This window comes from Dermatophagoides farinae, chromosome 3 (assembly GCF_024713945.1).
Source record: "Dermatophagoides farinae isolate YC_2012a chromosome 3, ASM2471394v1, whole genome shotgun sequence".
In the NCBI taxonomy this organism is placed as follows: Eukaryota; Metazoa; Arthropoda; class Arachnida; order Sarcoptiformes; family Pyroglyphidae; genus Dermatophagoides; species Dermatophagoides farinae.
The window spans coordinates 4,754,017-4,773,427 of NC_134679.1; the positions used below are offsets into that span (position 1 = coordinate 4,754,017).

Consider the following 19,411-nt stretch of genomic DNA (forward strand, 5'->3'; position numbering starts at 1 on the left):
CGCTATTTTTTTTATTTCGGGCGAAACCCTAAAACAAATTTGTGAAAACAATAGCAAAATACAAAAACAATTTGTGAATGAATGAAATTAATCTGTACATATTAATTTTATGGCCATTTTTTTATGTATTTGAATTAAACCTTCACAAATGATCATGATGATGATGATGATTATATCGTAGTATTAAGAATCACACAGACACACACACACATACACATTAATCGAATCAAAATGGTTGAGAATAAAATAGATCTGGAATAGATAGTAATGCAAAAAAACTATGGTCGAAAAAAAAATTGATCCAATTCTATTCATGAATGTCAATGTAAAGAGTTTTTTCTCTATTGGACATGTTTCGCCTCATCATCATCAATGGTAAATATGTCAACTTCAATTGGTTCTCATATTTAGGGGGTGGGATGGTGGAAATTTTCGAATTGAATTTTTTTTTTTTTTTTTGGTTGGAAAACTGAACAGTTTTTGTTGTTTGTTGTCAATTTGAATTACTCACATATACCCCAAAGAGAAAGATGTATAAAATTAGGACAATTTTTTCATTCATTTATTTGTGGAACATATTGTGTTGTTGTCAGCTTTTATTCTGTTTTTTTTCCTGAATTCTCTTAGCATAGTTTTTTATTCACCGTATTATTGCCAATTCAGCATATTTCAAAATTCAAATTGTTCATTCATGATGACGATGTACACGATGTTGACCATTCAAAATAAAATGTTTGAATGCATCATAATTGATCACTGCATTATTTGTGCCAATCAAGTTCATCATCATCATTCGATTTTGATTATCGTTATGGTTGCTGGTGCTACTGTCACCATGATTAATATGATTATCATCGTTAGCATATACTAGGGCACCTTTCAAACATATGAATACTTCATGATGACCAATTTTTGTACATTTAACCGGATCTACATTTTGTTCTTGTCGCTGGTTGTCATTCATAATTATTGTCTGCTGATCGACATTAGCACGAATCCAATTAATTTGAATATCATGTGTTAGAATATAACCACCATCAAGTATTAAAATAAATTCAGTAAAATTTAGATGATTTTGAGCTATCAATAAAAAACCATTAATACTGACAATACCAACATTGACGTTATAATTTTGATCATTATTCTGTAGGATTTGATCTAAATTGATCTGATTGGTAGTTTGTAATTGAAAATTTCCAAATTTAATGGTATGTTGTTCATCATAATTTGTGTCAACGTCACGAAGTTTACCACGTTCAATGACAAGAACATTTTGGCCATCTACATTGGGAATGATCATTGTCACAGGACCATATATGAAATTTTCATTTTGATCATCAACAATAGTGACACCATATAATTGATTACCATCACTTACTAGATAGGCTCCTGGCGGGCGTGATGATTTTTTCAATTTATCAATAATATCACCATCATCATCATCATCATCATCATCATGAATGTCTGTCATATTTTGTTGTTGAGATTTTGACGGTGTCTTTGGTGGTAAAATAATTTGATCATCATTTTCCATAAATCGATACAAATTATCACGATCATGACCAATCAATGGTAAAATGTCAGCAATAGATAAACCGCCCATACAACTATGAACATTTTTCAATTCAAACCAATTATTATTATTATCATTTTCCACATTCATATTGTCATTTCGAATCTGACCTTTACCATTTACAAATATGGTTTTATCAAAATATAATCCTTGTCCAATTTCATCATCACCATCACACATTTTCTTTGAGAGTCGTGAATCAAATGTGTGTGTGTGTCGAATACAAAATGTTTGCTTCCGGTTCGTTGCTTTTCTTTTTCTTTTTGGTTTAGAATCACAAATCAATCAATCACTTTGACAAGTTTGGTTATTACTATTTTCCTTGATCATTTTTTTCTATATGTATGTGTTTTTTTTCATGTTCGAAAAAGAATTAAATGAATTTTTTTTTTTTGATTCGATTTAATTCAATGGAACCCAAGAATTTCGAATAATAATAATAAAAACAAATTAGAAACACATTGCATTATTGTGTGTGGTCACAATTTAGGTTTTCATAATACACAAAATTTTATTTTTTCTTCTATGAACAACATTGACCAAAATGAAATGACCAGAACAGAATAGATAAACATCAATCAAACTGTTCATTATTGAAGGTACGATCATTCAAATAATAAACTCATTTCATCGCTTTCTTTCGGTGTTGTTTGATGGCAGTGCAGTAATAAATTGAAATGTTATCAAATTTTCATTCTCTAATATTCAACGATGATGATGGTGATGGTGATTATGGCAAGGCCTAAATAATAATATATAATATATTTATTTTGTTTCAAACCGATTCGCAAATATATTTCCTCTCAATTTATGATGGCTCGTAGATGATGATTAAGTTTTTTTTCAGTTCTCTTTCGCTTATGATGATGAAACAAAAAGGTTCATTTTTATTTTGTCATCGTTTGTTTGAAGGTTTCATCTTTACCCACAAATGTGTGTGATTTCAATCACCCACATTTTTTTTTTTTTTTGATGTAGTTCCAATTCATTTTTTTTTGTTTGTTCATTGCTCTCTGGTTTTTTTCTGTTGTGTTTGGATCAATTAATTTTTTATTTTCACATGAATTCTATATATGGTGGTTATATTTGCGTTTTTTCTTCCATCTTTTTTTCATCTATGTGTCTTTGTTGTTTGGAAGACTTTGTGTGTGTGTGTGTGTGTGTGTGTGGCACACAATCATAATCACAATTCACCAATTTGTCCTAGAATCAGAAGAAAAACAAAAACTATTGAACCAAAATCTCCTGGTAATTAATGGATTTATTATTTTTTTCTTTCTTTCTTTTTTTCTTCACTTTACTATTCTCAATTTACTTGTTCCATTCATTCATTCATTCATTTATTGAGTTCTTTTCATCATCATCAATGGGCAAAATTGAAGAAAAACATTTCATTTCATTTCATTTTAGATTCGTATGACAGAATTGATTGGCCCCCATAGGATGGAATTTTTTCAATTTTCATTTTTTTTTCTTAACGAATTCCATTATTTGAGCACCAATCCAAAATCGAGGTCATTTCAATGTCATGTCAAATTTTTTTTTTTCATTCACTAAACTTAATACAAAATATATATATGGTTTGAAAAATCATTTCTTATGGTCTATCGAATCAAAATAATAAATGTCAATTGAAATGATCATGTCTGTTTGTGCTTATGTGTCATTATATGGGCCATCTTTTATAGTGTGTACCAAATATTGGAAAAAAAATGAAATGAAATGATTTTTTGCATATAAATACATTTAAGATTGAAAATTTCAAATAAAATCTTCATTTCAATCACAATCATTCATCTTGTTTATACAAACATAGGATGTGTGTGTGTATGTGTGTGTGTGTGTGTGTGTTCATTAAATCAAATAAGAAAAAATAAAAAAAAACACGAATGAGTAAATCAAATGAATGAATGAGTTCATCATTAACGATAATTCGTATGCGTGTATACAATGAAAAATAAACTTGTTCAAGTGTGATGAAATCATTTTCCGCCATCATCACAGCATATATTGAGTATTTTTTTTTGTCATTATCATCATCATCATCATCATATTCTTTAAAGATTGGTTTTACGAATTCGATATATACACCGCATATACGCGCACATACACATACAGACAGGGAAAAATGTATTTTTTCATTCTTAGAGTGAACAAATAAAGCAGAAAAATAGTGAAGAAAAAAAAATCCTTTTCAATTCGTCAAGAATTTGCAAAAAAAAAAAAAAAAAAAAATGAGAACCGAATTCAACTCTATTGTCATATCTGGAGAGAATTCCTTTTTTTCATCACATATTCTCTAGATAAATTCAGTCATAAACTTTATCATCATTGCGACGAAAAAAACATCAAACAAATGAATTCATTCAGTTTGTTGATGTCAATAACTATAGAAAAAAATTGGATCTAATTGAATTCTTTTTCTTTTCTTTTGCTCTATTCAATCGTTAATTCAAAATGAAATCGATTCAAAATGCTGATTAACATCCAAACGCACAATGATGATGATGATTATGATGATCACTATGATTTGAGTTGACTTTGAATTTGAATGAAAAAAAAAATTTCATTTCGAATCTAAATATAATGAAGACTTTTTTTGTATGAAAAGTTTTTTTTTTCTTACTTGAATTTAAAGATTTGCAAATTTTGTCAATTTAGCATTTTTTTTTTTTAAACAAAACGAATGAATTGAATTATTTGAAAATAAAATGTAGGCGGAATTCAAAATGCTAATGAGTATAAATGATGAATGCAAAAATTTTCCATAAAATGACATTGTCATCGATAGATTTAACTTGAATGATTTTAATGTATCTGATTTTTTTTTATTTTTGGTTCGTAATAAAAATACTTTTTACTATCTACTTTTATTGTTTCAGCAATATTATATAGTAACATGCATTTTTTTTTGTCGATTTTTTTTATTTTGAATTTTTTTTTCCCCAAAAAATCTCCAGTTGAATGGTTCAACATATGATGGATCAATGATGACAACATTGGGCGGTGTTGGACATAATATTGCCGAATCAATACAACGTTTACGGGAACCATGTTTATTTATAACAGCTGTTGGCCAAGATCAACCAGGTCAGATGATCATTTCTTCAGCCGCTACCGCTATCAATGATAACAATAATCGGGTAAATTTTGTATTGAGGTTCAATTTTGTTTATTTGTAAGATGTCACATGCACACACACACGCGATAATAAAACAGGAATCGAGATCGAGATAATATTAAATTTCTTTTCAATTTAAATAAAATTTATTTGTAACAAACGAAATTCTATATTAACAACTGAAATCGACAGAAAGAAACCGAAAGAATTTTTTTTTCATTTTTTCATCACATTCATTATTTGTTGTTGTTTTTTTTTCATTCCTTATCATTTTATCAAGGCGATGGCTGATACAACAACGAATATACGTTCATTGAAACAATTACCAACACCATCTTGTACGGTTATCATTGATGCACAAGGTGAATGTCGTATGGTTGTTGGAGATTTTCGTGCTAATCAATGTATTGATAAAAATTTTGTAAGTCAAAAAAAATCAAAAATCAAAAATCAAATTTCCATATCTCTCTATTTAATAATTCAAATCGTTCATCATTTAAATGAATTTTTATGCATGTATTATTATATAGCTAGCGGCAATACCGATTTTAAAAATTTAAAAACATTTTTGTTTTTCATCATCATAGAATTTATCATCATCATCATTATTATTAATTTGAAAATCAAATTGAACCAGAAAAATATATTTGTTTTTTGTATTGTTCTCTGGAAATGAAAATATCCGTTTGTTTGGATCAGTGTGATTTGTTTGTTTTTTGTTTTTTTTTTTGATCAAATTTTCTTTTCTCTGTTTTGCTCATTTGTTCATTTGATTTGATTTTTTGGCAGGTATCTAGATTTGAAACACAATTAAAACAGACATCCATTGTAATTATTGATGCAAATATTCCGACCGAAACAATGAATTACGTATGTCAACTTTGTCGACAGGCTAAAATTCCGGGTAAGTTGTCTTTTATTTTTTATTATTATTTGCTTGATTAATGTCATTAATAATAATGATGATGATGATGACGATGATGATGATGTTTGTGAGTCCATAAAACAAATATATTCCCAAAACACAACCGTTTCCAACCTAAACAGATGTAAACTGTCTTGAACTTGTCTGTGATTGTGGCGTCATTGGCTGCTGCTGCTGCTGTTGTTGTTGTTGTGAAAATCTTGATATCGATGCATATGGTGATGAATGTATAGAATCGATTGGTGATCGTGCTCCTTGTTGTTGATGATGATGATGATGAGGATGAGATTGTTGATGATGATGATGATGTTGTTGTCGGCTATGATAATGAGGACTTGGTCCCGTTGTCGATAATGGTGGCTGTGGAGGAGTTTTTAGCGGTATTGTTTCAAATCCATTGGTTGTACCACTTCCTATTGATCTATGTAATGATCAGAATGAGAATGGAATTATTATTTGAATAATCAAAATCAAATAAATTTGAATTGCATTGTAAATAGTTTAAATGAAAGGTTGTAAATATGTGATAAATAAAATAGATTTGTTGACAATCAGTAAATATTCTTTTTTTTCCAATATTAAAACGGTCAATAATTTATTTCTGCGAATTAGGAATCGTATTAACATTATTATTCTATGAACACAACATGAATTCATATTCATGGGAGGTAATAAGAAGAAAAAAAAAATAAAATTCATTCGAGCATAATCGAATGTTTTTATTATTCGATATGTCTAGTCTCTAATATCGTTAATCGTTATATATGTAACACACATTATTCTTGCCTTTATTGTGTCTGTATGAGCATCTTTTTTTTCGCCTAAAGTCATTTTCTACAACAAGAATTTTATCTATGTGTTTGTGCGTGTGTGTGTTCATGTCATATATTTAATATTCAACGTTCATTCATATGGAAAACAATTAAATGTTCATGCAAGAAGAAAGTGAAAATGACAATTGAATAGCCTCCATCATCATCATCATCATCATGAATGGTGGTGATTTCTTTTCGAGAGAAAGAAAATTTCAAGAATTTACACAATAATGGCAATATGTTTTCGATGAAAAGAAAGCAAATAAACAAACAAACAAACAAACAAAAAAATCTCAAAAAAACCTTGGATGATGCATGTTGTATACAAGATTCGTAAAACGTTGACGTTTTTGTCGTGCTCTTCGCATTTCAATTGCCAACATGATTGCAGCTGATGTATTTATTAATGTTGATAATATAGCCAAATAGAATGACCAATCCAGATGATTGAATCGTGGATTCATTAGCCATGATCGTACATCATGTTTTATAGCAAACACTAACCAGCCTATGAATCCAAATATAGCTATTGTAATGGTCATATAGAATAAAAATATTTTCATTATTAGATCAAATAATAATAATAAGCTAATATAAACAAATAAAAATGAACGAACCAGATAGCAATTTGAGCAAAGAACCAAGGCCAATCATGACAACATTATAACGTATTAAAAAATGCATAATAGGTATGCTTATGACCATTAAGGCAGCGATAGAGAATAGTATTGAGAATGTAATCATCACCTGTACGAATATGAACCATCCTGATATTGTTTTTATTTTTGTTTGTTTTTGTAAACAACAAAGTCATTATTATATGATCATACTTGATAATCTGATTATTACCTGGCTGAAGCCAATCACGAATATTATGATATTTTGGATCATAAATCCAACGACAACCAGTGAATGTTTCATCATATTGATATGGTGGATGTCTATATTTTTATGGTAGCGTGCAAAATGTAAATTAACTTTTCACAAATAAAACATTGTTTTCAAATAATATATGCTCACTTATAATGATCAAAACAAAATGTCCATAATCCTGTTTATCAAAAAAAAATAATAAATGAATTTCATGATAAGAGAATAAGAATAAGAATGAAACTTACCTAATCGTACAAATGAACTATAGGTATATTTATGTGATGAAAGCCAATAAGGGCTTGAAAATGCGATGATTATTGTAATCAAACCGATTAATCCAGTATATGAAGCGGTTATCAATAGAAATGATGTACGATAACGATATTTACGCATTGTCGGTCCTTCCGATACGACCGATACACCATCCACTGAAGACATTTTTTGTGATTCTTTTTATACGTTGTTTCAAAACTAAAATTCATATGTATAATTCACCGAGATTTTTTTTTCTTTTTTTTTTACAAATTGCCAAAATAAATTATAAAAAAAAACACTGTGTGTTTAAAAAATCCAATAGTGAATAGTGGATGTATAAGATAGAAATAAAGAGCACCGACCTGCATATGGCATATTTCAAACCGAATATAATGACAACACTCATCAATACAAAACAAAATATGAACACACACACACACACACACGAATAACAAACATGAAATGGCCACACCAAAAAGCTGGCTCATTCATTCATTCATTCATCGTTGAATGAAACCATGGATACCTGTACAAACGAAGGAATGAATGAATGAATATTGTTGCAGGTTGCCGTGTTCATGTGGCAATAAGAACAAGAATAGACAAGCTGGCAATGTAAAGCGCTATGGTATATGAGAATGGTAATATTTGAGAATTGAATACAATTTCATTCAATGAAAATGTAAAGTTATTATAAATAATTTTAAAAAATAATTGAAGATGTTTGATTATATTTACAGAATTTTTTTTTTAAAAACTGAATTTATAAATATTCCATGTTTTTTTTTTTGGTCTTGATTATCTTGTCGTTGTTGTTGTTATTGTTGCTGATGATGATGATGATGATGAACATGTTTATTTCCTTCCATATTATAAATTTCTTGTCGTTTTTTCAATTCTTTTTTAAAAAGAATACGACTTTCAGCCCAAAACATTGCCGATGCCATCCAGGAAAAGAATGCACCAACAACAGCAAAACCAAATGACCATGAAAGAAAATTATGTTCATGATCAGGCATCCAATCACGATCATCACCACGTATACCAAATATAATGACGGCTAATGTTGTGAATAATGCTAGAGATATATAAAGGAAAAAATTAATGACAGTTAGAAACAAACAAACAAAAATTCTACAAACCAGATAGAAACATGACAGATGATAAAAGTTTCATTGCAAGAATTTCTTTTTCAATTATAAAACATAATTGTATGGCCAAAACACAGATGCATGCCATTAGCAAGAAAACAAATCCAATTGTATATAATGCTTGTGTTGCGATAAAAAATCCTAAAAAAATTTAAGAATGAAAAACAAAAAACAATATGATTAGAATTTGATTTACAAATGATGATTTTTTTTAAACGTGTGTGTTTAATGATGTGTTTGTGTGATTGTGGTGAATTGTGAGATTAAAAATACCCGGCATAAGAATATGTTTGATATTCTGATATTCTTCAGCAAAAATCCAACGACAGCCGGCATAATATTTACTCATTTCATAATCTTCTGGACTAACATAGCTACGAAAACAGGTAGCCCAAAGACCAAGGCGTACAAATTTTGCTCCATATAATCGTCGTTCAGATGCAAGCCAATATTGGCTAAAAAAAGCAATAAATGCGGAAATGGCTGTTATCGTTGTTGCTGCAATGGCAACAATTCTTGCATCAGACATTCGTTTTCGTTTTCGGATAATACCCCAACCAATACCATCGGCACGATCCATAGTATCATCAGTATCATCATGACCATAATCATAATCACTACGATAACCGTTTGTAATTGTCATTATAACTCGTGTAATAATAATTCAAACAAAAATTTTTCACATAAACAAAATTCGAAATGTAAAATGAACAATTTTTATAATAGGAAAACAACTTATAATCACAACATAACAGATGCAGCAGTAGCAGGTTGAACGTTGCCGTGGAGAGAGAGGTAGTGATTCTTCGAATGAAAACACTAACAACAACAACAACAAACACACACATATAGAACATCAAACCTGCTCGCGCTCGATGTTAATTGTTTATATGAATACCTTGTGTTGTTCATTATTCATCTTTCAATTGGATTCTAATTTTTCTATGTTGTGTATGATGAATTTTTTAGCATTTTTATATGAAACAAAAAACACAACGCCCTTGGTTCAATATTTGATTTATATAATTTTTTTTTGACCGGAAAAGGAAATGTAAAGGGAGGTAACTAAACCTAAACTTACCTGGTTCAAGAAAATCAATCATGAATGCATAATCTTCATCAAATATCCATTTACATCCACGAAATTCACGTTCAAATAGATAATATGGATCACGAAATTGATGAAAACAAGCTTCCCAAAGACCAAGTTTATTGAAACGTTTTATTGGTTGACGGCCATCGGCCGCTAACCAATTTGGTGTTGAAAAGGCAATCGTATTGCAAAACATTGTTAGAAATGTAAAAATTGCCGCATAGGTTACATTTCGAATGTTGGTTATATCCATGTTTTTAGTCACATTTTTAGCCGCTCGAATTCTTTCCATCGTTGATGGTTGAAAATGACTGACCACAATGAATGAATGTTTTCAGACAAGCGAACTGAGTTCAAATGAATCAACAACTTGATGCTTAAAAAAAAGGGAATAAATTCAGTTGCCAAAGCAACTTGGACCCACTGTCGTCATCTATCGATAACAACAGAAAGCTAATATTTTTAGGAAAAAAAAATAATTCTTTTTTTTATAGTTTGGTTTGAACCGACTGATTTAAATCTGATTGATAAATTATTTCAAATTCATTGGGAAAATTTCGATGCCATAAATTTTTTATCACCAAATTTCAATGAATTACAAGCTAGTTATGAAATTCTAACCCGTGGCCATAGACAAGATACACAATTATCCGAGATTTTCCGAGATAAATTATCAAGGTTTGAAATTTTCTATGAATAATAAAGTCAAATGTAAAATCTTATTCGAACTATTCAATAGTGACGAACTTATCGAAATTGTCGGCGAATATGGTCGTGAATTATTTCGACATATTTCTGGTCTACATTCAATCATTGTTACTGTCGACAAAGATGGCATTATCTATGTTGGTCCTGAAGATGCATTGGATCGTATAATGGTATTGGGACCATATTCAAATCTCTATGATGATCATTCAAAGGTTTGATAAGAATCCAGGAAAATTTAATCAGATTTAAAAAGAATTCTATTTAATTCCAGATGGCTATTAACTCCGTGCATATGATGCAAGAACATGTAGCCAATGTGGTCAATGTATCTGGAGCTGGTGATTGGTAAGTGATGTTTTTTTCTATTTGGCTCTGATTTTTTTTTATCAAAATCTGTCATCTATTTTACAAGTCTTGTTGGAGCTACAATCTATGGATGGTTAAATCGGATGACATATCGAGATTCACTACGTTTCGGTCTAAAAGCTGCCAGATTGTCCGTAGGAACATTGGAAACTGTGCCAAAAAATCTTCACACAATTCTATGCGAAATGAATTGAGACCAAAGAGAAAAATGAACATTCAATTAAAATCTTACCATAATTTGTTTTTATCAATAAAATCATCTTGAAAAATCTGAATTTAAAAACATTCCCGTTGACTATTATTCAATTTTTTTTAAATTTTAAAACAAACAATACTGTCCTCTATGAACAGATCAATTTTTATGTATTTTGTATATCTGTGTTTTTTTCAGTATCAATATTGAAATTCATTGAGTTCATTATCGTACACACATTTTATGCCGCTCAATAAGATTTGCTGATTCATTAATTGGAATTCATAATTATCGAACATTTAAAAATTCTCAAAGAATTTGAAATTGTCATTATTTTTGACACATTTTATATTGATCAAATCAAAAATGGCCACCCCAAACAATTCATATCAGATATCTGTTCTTATACAGAAGGTAAAACTTACCTATTCAATGATAATGAATGATTTATTGAAAATTGTTTTTTTTCTTGGCATAGATGTCTTCAGCGGATAAGGATTTTCGTTTTATGGCCACCAATGATCTTCTTAATGAATTACAAAACGATTCAATAAAATTAGATGATGATGCTGAAAGAAAAATTGTCAAAACTTTATTGGGTCTGTTGAAGGATAATAATGCCGAAGTACAGAATTTGGCTGTCAAATGGTATGGTTTAATGAAAATTTTCTTTATTCAAATAAAAAATGTTTATGTGCATGTATCATTCAGCCTAGGACCATTGGTCAATAAAATTAAAGAACAACTTGCTGAAAATGTAGTGGATGCATTATGTGAAAATATTTTGTCATCAGACGAAGTTCTCAAGGAAACATCGAGCATCGGTTTAAAGACTGTCATTTCTGAAATATCAATTGATTCAAAAAGTTTAGTGTCAACCATTTGTATCCGTATAACAAGTAAATTGATTATCGCGTTGAACAGTTTGGTAAGTGGTATTTGATTTTTTTTTTGTTCACTTGAAAATAATGAATTGATTGCTTTGTTTCAAAATGTAGAACAACAATTGTTCCGTACAAATCGATGTACTTGATATTTTCTCCGATCTAATCATACGATTTGGTCATGTTTTAAGTATGTCATATCCAGCATTGAAAGATTCGTTGCTACCTCTTCTCAATAATGGTCGTAATTCAATCAGTAAACGAACAATAAATTGTTTGGCCGGCATGTCAATCACCTGTAATGATCATATTTATAAAGAAATCATTGAATATCTTTTAGTTGAATTAAACCAATGCGATAATGTGCGAGCGAAAATCTACATCAATTGTTTGACAGCCATCTGTAAACATTCTGGCACCCGTATTAGTCCATACATTGATACAATTGTAGCGTTGAATGAAAAATTCTTACAACGACAAGAAGATGAATTAATCGAAGCTTGTTTACTATTATTCGAAATATTTGTACGTCGTTGTCCACAAGAAATTAATCCACATCTACAAAAAATTATAACTGTTTGTGTAAAATATATTTCTTATGATCCAAATTATAATTATGATGATAATGATGATGAAGATATGGAAATGGATAATGATGTTGATGAATATAATGGTGAAGATGATTATGAAGAATATAGTGACGAAGATGATATGAGTTGGAAGGTTCGACGTGCATCGGCCAAAACATTGGAAACGATCATTCTAAATCGATTAGATTTACTGGAAGAATTCTATCAGCTAATTTCACCAACGATTATCATGCAATTTCGTGAACGTGAAGAAAATGTAAAAGTGGATATTTTTAACACTTATATTGCCCTATTGCGACAAACACGTGCCCTGGTTACGAATTCAGAGAATAATGAAAAATTCAAACAAATCTTAAAGGATCAGGTACCGAAAATTGTCCGTTCTCTAGATCGACAGCTAAAAGAAAAAAGCATCAAAACCCGACAATGTTGTTTTGCATTGCTCAGTGAATTGGTGCAAATTCTACCGAATGCGTTGGCCGATCCGATTAATGAAGCAGACGAAAAGAAAAATTACCTAAACAATATTATACCGGGTATTCTTTATTCATTGAATAGCAATAATTCATCTTCCAGTATGAAAATTGAAGCTTTAGCATTTTTGAACATTTTGTTCAAAAATCATGATGCACAAGTATTTCAAAATTATTTCAATGCATTGATCACCGAAATTCGAAAAGCTGTTAGCGATGATTTCTATAAAATATCTGGTGAAGCATTGATCGTTCTAACAGAATTGGTGCAAATAATTCGTCCTTCATTATCAATTGATTCAAATGTCATAGATTCTAATTCCGGAGCTTTCGGTTATCTTGATACATTATATTCGATGACATACGATAAACTTAAAGCCTCCGATGTTGACCTTGAAGTGAAAGAAAGTGCTATCAATTGTATGGCACAGATTATCTGTACATTTGGTGATCATATGAATGATGAATATCTCTTCCGAACTTTTGCTCTATTTCTTGAACGGCTTAAAAATGAAACGACAAGGTTGACATGCGTTCGCGCATTAATAAAAATCACCAGGTAAGTCTTGAAATCACCGGTAATCATAATTCCTCTAATCGGAGAATATTCTTTTTTTTCAATTGTATCAGTGTCAGTTTTGCCAAGCCACTAAAATTGAATCCAATGTTTCCAGAGGCATTTTCAATATTGGCACAATTTTTAAAACAAAATAAACGTTCAATCAAGATACATACGTTGATACTATTAGAAAAAGTTTTCAGAAATTACATTGAATATTGTACGAAGGATATCAATGAAGAAATAGTCAAACAAATGGTACCATTGATTTCAGAATCTGATCTATACATCTCTCAATTGGCATTGGCCGCATTGACAGCAATGATCATGTCGCATAAGGCATTCCATGATATTATACCGCAACGAATTTTACCTGAAGCATTGGTTCTCATCCGATCTCCGTTGATGCAAGGTTCAACATTAATGGCAATGTTGGATTTTTTTCGTGCTATCGTTAAAAGTTCATTTCCTGGCTTGGATTATAATGAATTGATTGCCCGTTTAACTCAGCCTATTATGCAGCCAAATCAACAACTACATAAGCAAGCATATTATTCCATTTCTAAATGTATAGCTGCCATTTCATTGCTAAACGATAAATATGCCGCATCGATAGTTTCGAACCTTATTGAACAGATTCGTAATCCAATGTTAGTAACCGGAAATGGTAGTTCTGGCGCTCAAAACGAGTCTGTGCAACTTTATTCGCTTTTAACCATTGCCGAGATTGGCAAATCATTGGATCTAGAACAGTTGCAACAACCATTGCAAGATGCATTGATTCAATCATTCAACTCCTCACATGAAGAGGTAAAATCCGCGGCTTCAATCTGTCTAGGCAGTGTTTCCATGGGAAACCTTGAACGTAATCTATCATTTATTCTGTCTGAAATTTCGAACAACCCAAAACGTCAGTATCTCTTTCTAAATGCTTTGAAAGAAATTGTTAGCTGTTTATCGGTCGATCATCAAAAAATCTGTCATTTGGAACCACATTTTGAATCGATCGTTCAATTATTAATCAAGTACGCTCAATGTGATGAAGAAGGTGCCCGTTATGTTGTTGCCGAATGTCTGGGTAAATTGACTCTTTTGAAACCAGCAAACCTGTTGCCCGTTTTATTGGAAAATCTTCGTAATGGCTCGACCAATATACGTGAAACAATTATAACATCGATTCGATTTGCTATCGCCGATTGTAGTCCACAAGCAGAATATTTCACCATGCTAAAACAACTGATAGGTGCCTATATTGAAACGCTGAATGATAAAGACATTAATGTACGTCGAGTTGCATTTATAACATTGAATTCAATTCTACATAACAAAGCATCATTAATACGTGATTTTCTTGGCCAAGTATTTCCTATGCTATATCAGGAAACTCATCCTAAGGTATGTTAATGTTGGTGATCAATCTTTCTCTGATCGATTTTTTTTTGTCATAAAGCCGGAATATGTACGCGAAGTTGAAATGGGCCCATTCAAACATACGGTCGATGATGGATTGGATCTTCGTAAAGCTGTATTTGAATGCATGTATACACTACTAGATTCTTGTTTGGATAAGGTGGAAATTTTTGAATATCTTAACAATGTCGAACTTGGTCTAAAGGATACATATGACATAAAAATGTTGACCTATTTAATTTTGATACGGTTATCCGATTTATGTCCATCGGCCATCTTGCAACGTATGTTTATTATTATATAATATGGCTTTTTATTATTTAGAATAACAATAATTTTTCATTCTACAATTCAGGATTGGAAAATATTGTCGGATTATTGAAAGAAACTTGTTTTGCAAAATTGAAATCTAATGCAGTAAAACAAGAATTTGAAAAACAAGATGAACTTCGACGATCGGCTATAAGGGCATTTGTCGCCATTTATCGTATTCGTGATGCTGGTTTGTGTTTTCATTTTTTTTCTGAATCTTATTTGTATTTTCTAACATTATTTTTTTTCATCCCACTCACTTAGATAAAGACGCTACTGCAAATGAATTGATGAATGCAATCAAAACTATGCCTGAATTGCAAAATTTATATCAATCGGTTATGGAAAGTAACAAAATCATTAATGAATTATTACCATCAATGGAAGTAGATTTTAATTAATTAAGTCTGTTTGATCTTCATACACACACACATACCCAACAAGTATTTGTATCTAACAAAAGAACAAAACAAAAATGGGTTTGGAAATTCTTACGATTCATCATAAATTTGTTTTCATATCTTTCAATGTAATTAATTAATTATTATTAATTTATTAATAAATATTACATTGAATAAATAAATGGTGTTTTTACTGTGAACGTTTAAGAATATTTTTGACGCCCATATCGATAAGCTGCTTAGCAACAGAACGTCCAAGTCTTACAGAATTTTTTAACCGACATTCAAATTGGTTATCAATTCCTTCGATTCGTATGTCAGTAAAGTCTGAAAGTTCAAATGTTTCGTTTATTGGAAAATTTTGATTGTCTAAATCTTCTGTTTGTTCACCTTGGACCGATTCCTTACCATCGATAGTAAGAACTTTGGCTTTTAATGTCAATAACCATCTGTCAGCATTGGACCATATTGTTTGCACACCTATCGGTACGGAACAACCACCTTCCAAGCATTTCATTAGTACCCGTTCAGATGTACATTCAAATACTGTACGCGAGTCGACTAACGGAAAAAGTATTTGTTGCATCCGGTAATCATCAGAAAGACATTCAACACCTAATGCACCTTGTGATACAGCATGATACCAATTACCGTGAGTCAATCTTAAGCTTATTCGATCATGGAATCCACCACGTATTAAACCTGCAGTGGCCAATACTAGACAATCATAACCATGTTTAGGATGATTATCTAGTTTATCCAACCGGGTGTTTAGATTTCCACGGACATCCTTTATGACGACATTTGGCGATGAATTACGAAGTTGAGCAATTCTTCGAAGTGAAGACGTACCGAATGTTTGAACACATTTCGAGCAATCATTCATAATATATTCCATATTTAAGTTTGGTCCCGTTTTAAGCATATGAATCAAATCTTTACGAAGTACTAATGAATCACTGGGATCTTCACGTGCCATTATTGCACCAATACAGCATCGATCTGGCAATGTAGTTGGCATATCTTTCAGTGAATGAACAATCATATCGATTGTCCCCCGTAATAATTCTTCTTCAAGCTCACGAGTGAATAAGGCTTTTTCACCGATTTTGGCTAATGGTCGATCAAGAATATTATCACCAGTTGTATCGATATTTTTTACTACAAATTCACATTCTGGATAATGGCGTTTTAATGCATCAATAACCATGTTCGTTTGAATCATTGCCAAACGTGATTTACGCGATCCAATAGTCAACAAAGTTGGCGCCTTTGTAGATTTTTCGAATGATATGGATTTTTCTGAGGACATATTCGTTGTTCAAGGTTTTGGGGTATGTTCAGGTACATGAAATTTTTTTTTTGCGAAATGATTATCACAGATTCATATTTATTTGACATCCATATATCGTCATCATATGTGAGGATATTTTTCATTAAAACTTTAATTTTTGTTCGAATTATCCAATAATTAGTTATATTGCATTTATGAATCGACGTATCATTGGCTTGAACTACTACCACAAAAATTGTTTATAAAGCATGCATATTGTTGTTTGTATAGGTTACGTTCTATATGACGGGTCATTGTCAAAAAACGGATGCCTCACACAACAGTGTACATTCTTCTTGTTTTGTGCACAAAGCAAAGCACAACGTGCATGTTTCCTTTCCAGTACACGCTTCAGCCGTATGTTTGTTGGCATATTTTGGTTTTTCCAAGTTTTCATCGATTTTTTTCCAATAAAATTCATTAATTATGGTAATTTTTTCTTTTAAATAAATTTTTATAAAATAATTAATCCTTAAATTGTAGGCTAGAGGCCCAAAAAAACATTTGAAACGTTTGCGAGCACCGAAATCATGGATGTTGGATAAACTTGGTGGTGTTTATGCACCACGTCCATCGACTGGTCCTCATAAACTTCGTGAATCATTGCCATTGGTTGTTATGTTACGTAATCGACTTAAATACGCATTGACTCGTGATGAGGTGACTAAAATTGTCATGCAACGTACTATCAAAGTTGATGGTAAAGTTCGTACCGACATTAATTATCCGGCTGGCTTTATGGGTAAGTTTTCCCATCATTCAATGGATTCTTTGGCCATACATCGAAGACTTGAATGTTTTTATAAAATTTATCAATGATTTTCAAGTTCAATTAATGGCCAATATCATTTTTGATGAGTGAAATTTGGTCGCTTGTTTTTCTTTAATTTTTATGAAATGCGAGCATACCCAGAGCTCTAATAACTTTTTATTTTCAAATAGATGTTGTAACCATCGAACGAACTGGTGATTTCTTCCGTCTTCTTTACGACATTAAAGGTCGATACATTTTGCATAAGATCAGCCAACAAGAAGCTAATGTATGTCATATTGTGAATTTGTGAATTTTTCAAAAATTGATCAATTTGAATTTTTAGTACAAATTGTGTCGAGTTAAAAAAGTTGCTACCGGGCCGAAAGGAATTCCTTATTTGGTCACCCATGATGGTCGAACCATTCGTTATCCAGATCCATTGATCAAAGTAAATGATACGATTCGTTATGAGATGGATACGGGAAAAATTGTTGATTCAATCAAATTTCAAACTGGCAATCTTTGTATGGTTACTGGTGGCCATAACTTGGGTCGTGTCGGTATTATCACCTCACGGGAACGACATGTGGGTAGTTTTGATATTATCCACGTAAAGGATGCATTAGGTCATACATTTGCTACACGTTCGGCTTATATTTTTGTCATCGGTAAAAGTAATATGCCATTCATTTCATTGCCGCGTGGCCGTGGTATTCGTTTGACCGTTGCCGAAGAACGTGACAAACGTTTGGCACAGAAACGAACTGCCTAAAATGAATGGATGTATTTTTATATAAAAGAATAAATTTTTTTTTTGGCTACCATCAATAAAAAAAATGAAATTTTCAATTCTATATGTATATAATTAATTAATTAATTTGGTTTTGATTGCATTGATAAATTGTTTTTTTTTGGAGTTTAGTTAGTAATTTTCATATGTTGACGTGTACTACCATTACTTTGATATATATATTATTATTAAAGTAACTAAAAATTGGGACACTTGCAAATTGGATCAAATCGATATTTGAACATCACACATTGACTCAATATCGAAAAGTAGACGCCACTACAAATTCTGTGGTTAAACTATAATTCATTCGTCAATGACGACTACGACGATGATGTGATGCTATAAAAAAAATGTGACAAACAAATGATGGCAACTGAATAGGAAATTTGGAGATGATGATGATGGGAACGAAAATTTGAAACTTAAAGTCAAGTTTCTATTTCACTATCAATTCAGTGTTTCAGAGAATTTGTTCATCTATTACTCCTCCTACTATAGTCCTATTTTTAGTTTGTCACTTTGAGCATTTACAGAATTTTCATTTTGTTTATCATTATGCAGCAGTATATAATAATGATAAACACACACACACAAATTGGATCTTATGATTTTTGTAGATTTTTCTCAAAACTGTCACATTCAATTCGATCACCAAAATGGTGTTATTTTTTTAGCTTTGGTGAAATTGTTTCATTTGGGTTTTTTTCCACTAAAATCAACGGTGCCAATTATTCTATTTTTCTTCGGTAATTTCAACAATCGATTCTAAACAAAAAAAATTTTATCTCATTTTTAATACACTCGAATAACAAACTTTTATAATCCACTA

At 31.0% G+C, this 19,411-nt stretch overlaps 7 protein-coding genes across 14 annotated transcripts in view; 3 read left to right on the forward strand and 4 right to left on the reverse strand.

Annotated features, from left to right (window-relative positions):
* The window catches only part of LOC124494872 (uncharacterized), a 37,903-nt gene extending 26,739 nt beyond the window's left edge, over nt 1–11,164 (forward strand). For all 5 annotated transcript variants that reach the window (XM_047058142.2, XM_075729359.1, XM_047058143.2 and 2 more), the window contains 7 exons: nt 4,534–4,716; nt 4,975–5,115; nt 5,484–5,598; nt 10,301–10,484; nt 10,546–10,726; nt 10,786–10,859; nt 10,927–11,164. In XM_047058142.2, coding sequence (XP_046914098.2) covers nt 4,534–4,716; nt 4,975–5,115; nt 5,484–5,598; nt 10,301–10,484; nt 10,546–10,726; nt 10,786–10,859; nt 10,927–11,074 — 1,026 coding nt within the window. In that variant the 3' untranslated portion in view covers nt 11,075–11,164. The remainder of the gene's footprint in view (nt 1–4,533; nt 4,717–4,974; nt 5,116–5,483; nt 5,599–10,300; nt 10,485–10,545; nt 10,727–10,785; nt 10,860–10,926) is intronic.
* Nucleotides 633–1,845, reverse strand: LOC124494877 (uncharacterized). 2 transcript variants are annotated; one of them, XM_047058151.2, is made up of 2 exons: nt 1,690–1,730; nt 667–1,607 (listed from the first exon to the last, which is right to left on the reverse strand). In XM_047058151.2, the coding sequence occupies exon 2, from the start codon at nt 1,601–1,603 to the stop codon at nt 686–688; it is 918 nt and encodes a 305-aa protein (XP_046914107.2). In that variant the 5' UTR covers nt 1,604–1,607; nt 1,690–1,730; the 3' UTR covers nt 667–685. The 2 variants fall into 2 exon arrangements, with proteins under 2 accessions (XP_046914106.2, XP_046914107.2); XM_047058150.2 differs by having other exon boundaries at nt 633–1,845.
* On the reverse strand, nt 5,150–7,982 carry LOC124494878 (uncharacterized). Its single transcript, XM_047058152.2, has 6 exons — nt 7,553–7,982; nt 7,455–7,485; nt 7,284–7,375; nt 7,052–7,201; nt 6,738–6,960; nt 5,150–6,040 (listed from the first exon to the last, which is right to left on the reverse strand). Exons 1-6 carry the CDS (start codon nt 7,743–7,745, stop codon nt 5,734–5,736), a joined length of 996 nt encoding a protein of 331 aa, XP_046914108.1. The 5' UTR covers nt 7,746–7,982; the 3' UTR covers nt 5,150–5,733.
* LOC124494881 (uncharacterized) lies at nt 8,210–10,278 on the reverse strand. 2 transcript variants are annotated; one of them, XM_047058155.2, is made up of 3 exons: nt 9,795–10,278; nt 8,705–8,854; nt 8,210–8,640 (listed from the first exon to the last, which is right to left on the reverse strand). In XM_047058155.2, the coding sequence occupies exons 1-3, from the start codon at nt 10,096–10,098 to the stop codon at nt 8,381–8,383; spliced, it is 714 nt and encodes a 237-aa protein (XP_046914111.1). In that variant the 5' UTR covers nt 10,099–10,278; the 3' UTR covers nt 8,210–8,380. The 2 variants fall into 2 exon arrangements, with proteins under 2 accessions (XP_046914111.1, XP_046914110.1); XM_047058154.2 differs by lacking the exon at nt 9,795–10,278 and adding an exon at nt 8,987–9,778.
* Nucleotides 11,165–11,261: 97 nt separating the features above from the next.
* Nucleotides 11,262–15,884, forward strand: Cand1 (Cullin-associated and neddylation-dissociated 1). Of its 2 annotated transcripts, none has more exons than XM_047058582.2 (8): nt 11,262–11,487; nt 11,552–11,721; nt 11,785–12,001; nt 12,072–13,579; nt 13,651–14,974; nt 15,030–15,273; nt 15,345–15,491; nt 15,566–15,884. In XM_047058582.2, the coding sequence occupies exons 1-8, from the start codon at nt 11,440–11,442 to the stop codon at nt 15,700–15,702; spliced, it is 3,795 nt and encodes a 1,264-aa protein (XP_046914538.1). In that variant the 5' UTR covers nt 11,262–11,439; the 3' UTR covers nt 15,703–15,884. The 2 variants fall into 2 exon arrangements, with proteins under 2 accessions (XP_046914538.1, XP_075585470.1); XM_075729355.1 differs by having other exon boundaries at nt 11,300–11,487; nt 13,657–14,974.
* On the reverse strand, nt 15,810–17,320 carry Hmbs (porphobilinogen deaminase-like protein l(3)02640). Its single transcript, XM_047058583.2, has one exon. The coding sequence runs from the start codon at nt 17,012–17,014 to the stop codon at nt 15,893–15,895; it is 1,122 nt and encodes a 373-aa protein (XP_046914539.1). The 5' UTR covers nt 17,015–17,320; the 3' UTR covers nt 15,810–15,892.
* On the forward strand, nt 17,313–18,638 carry RpS4 (ribosomal protein S4). Its single transcript, XM_047058584.2, has 4 exons — nt 17,313–17,464; nt 17,519–17,777; nt 17,978–18,075; nt 18,133–18,638. The coding sequence occupies exons 1-4, from the start codon at nt 17,462–17,464 to the stop codon at nt 18,559–18,561; spliced, it is 789 nt and encodes a 262-aa protein (XP_046914540.1). The 5' UTR covers nt 17,313–17,461; the 3' UTR covers nt 18,562–18,638.
* Nucleotides 18,639–19,411: the final 773 nt, after the last annotated feature.

What these genes read in the sequence shown, in the direction of transcription:
- LOC124494877 (XM_047058150.2), bottom strand. Translation starts at nt 1,753, where the DNA reads ATGTGTGATGGTGATGATGAAATTGGACAAGGATTATATTTTGATAAA.
- LOC124494878 (XM_047058152.2), bottom strand. Translation starts at nt 7,745, where the DNA reads ATGTCTTCAGTGGATGGTGTATCGGTCGTATCGGAAGGACCGACAATG. An exon ending in TTTTGTTTTGATCATTATAA is followed by an intron (nt 7,376 to 7,454) that starts GTGAGCATATAT and finishes ATAAAAATATAG; the next exon opens with ACATCCACCATATCAATATG. An exon ending in TACAACATGCATCATCCAAG is followed by an intron (nt 6,041 to 6,737) that starts GTTTTTTTGAGA and finishes ATCATTACATAG; the next exon opens with ATCAATAGGAAGTGGTACAA.
- LOC124494881 (XM_047058154.2), bottom strand. Translation starts at nt 9,356, where the DNA reads ATGACAATTACAAACGGTTATCGTAGTGATTATGATTATGGTCATGAT. An exon ending in CAAACATATTCTTATGCCGG is followed by an intron (nt 8,855 to 8,986) that starts GTATTTTTAATC and finishes AAATTTTTTTAG; the next exon opens with GATTTTTTATCGCAACACAA. An exon ending in ATCTGTCATGTTTCTATCTG is followed by an intron (nt 8,641 to 8,704) that starts GTTTGTAGAATT and finishes ATATATCTCTAG; the next exon opens with CATTATTCACAACATTAGCC.
- Cand1 (XM_047058582.2), top strand. Translation starts at nt 11,440, where the DNA reads ATGGCCACCCCAAACAATTCATATCAGATATCTGTTCTTATACAGAAG. An exon ending in CAGAATTTGGCTGTCAAATG is followed by an intron (nt 11,722 to 11,784) that starts GTATGGTTTAAT and finishes TGTATCATTCAG; the next exon opens with CCTAGGACCATTGGTCAATA. An exon ending in TTATCGCGTTGAACAGTTTG is followed by an intron (nt 12,002 to 12,071) that starts GTAAGTGGTATT and finishes TTCAAAATGTAG; the next exon opens with AACAACAATTGTTCCGTACA.
- Hmbs (XM_047058583.2), bottom strand. Translation starts at nt 17,014, where the DNA reads ATGTCCTCAGAAAAATCCATATCATTCGAAAAATCTACAAAGGCGCCA.
- RpS4 (XM_047058584.2), top strand. An exon ending in TTATCCGGCTGGCTTTATGG is followed by an intron (nt 17,778 to 17,977) that starts GTAAGTTTTCCC and finishes ATTTTCAAATAG; the next exon opens with ATGTTGTAACCATCGAACGA. An exon ending in TCAGCCAACAAGAAGCTAAT is followed by an intron (nt 18,076 to 18,132) that starts GTATGTCATATT and finishes TTGAATTTTTAG; the next exon opens with TACAAATTGTGTCGAGTTAA.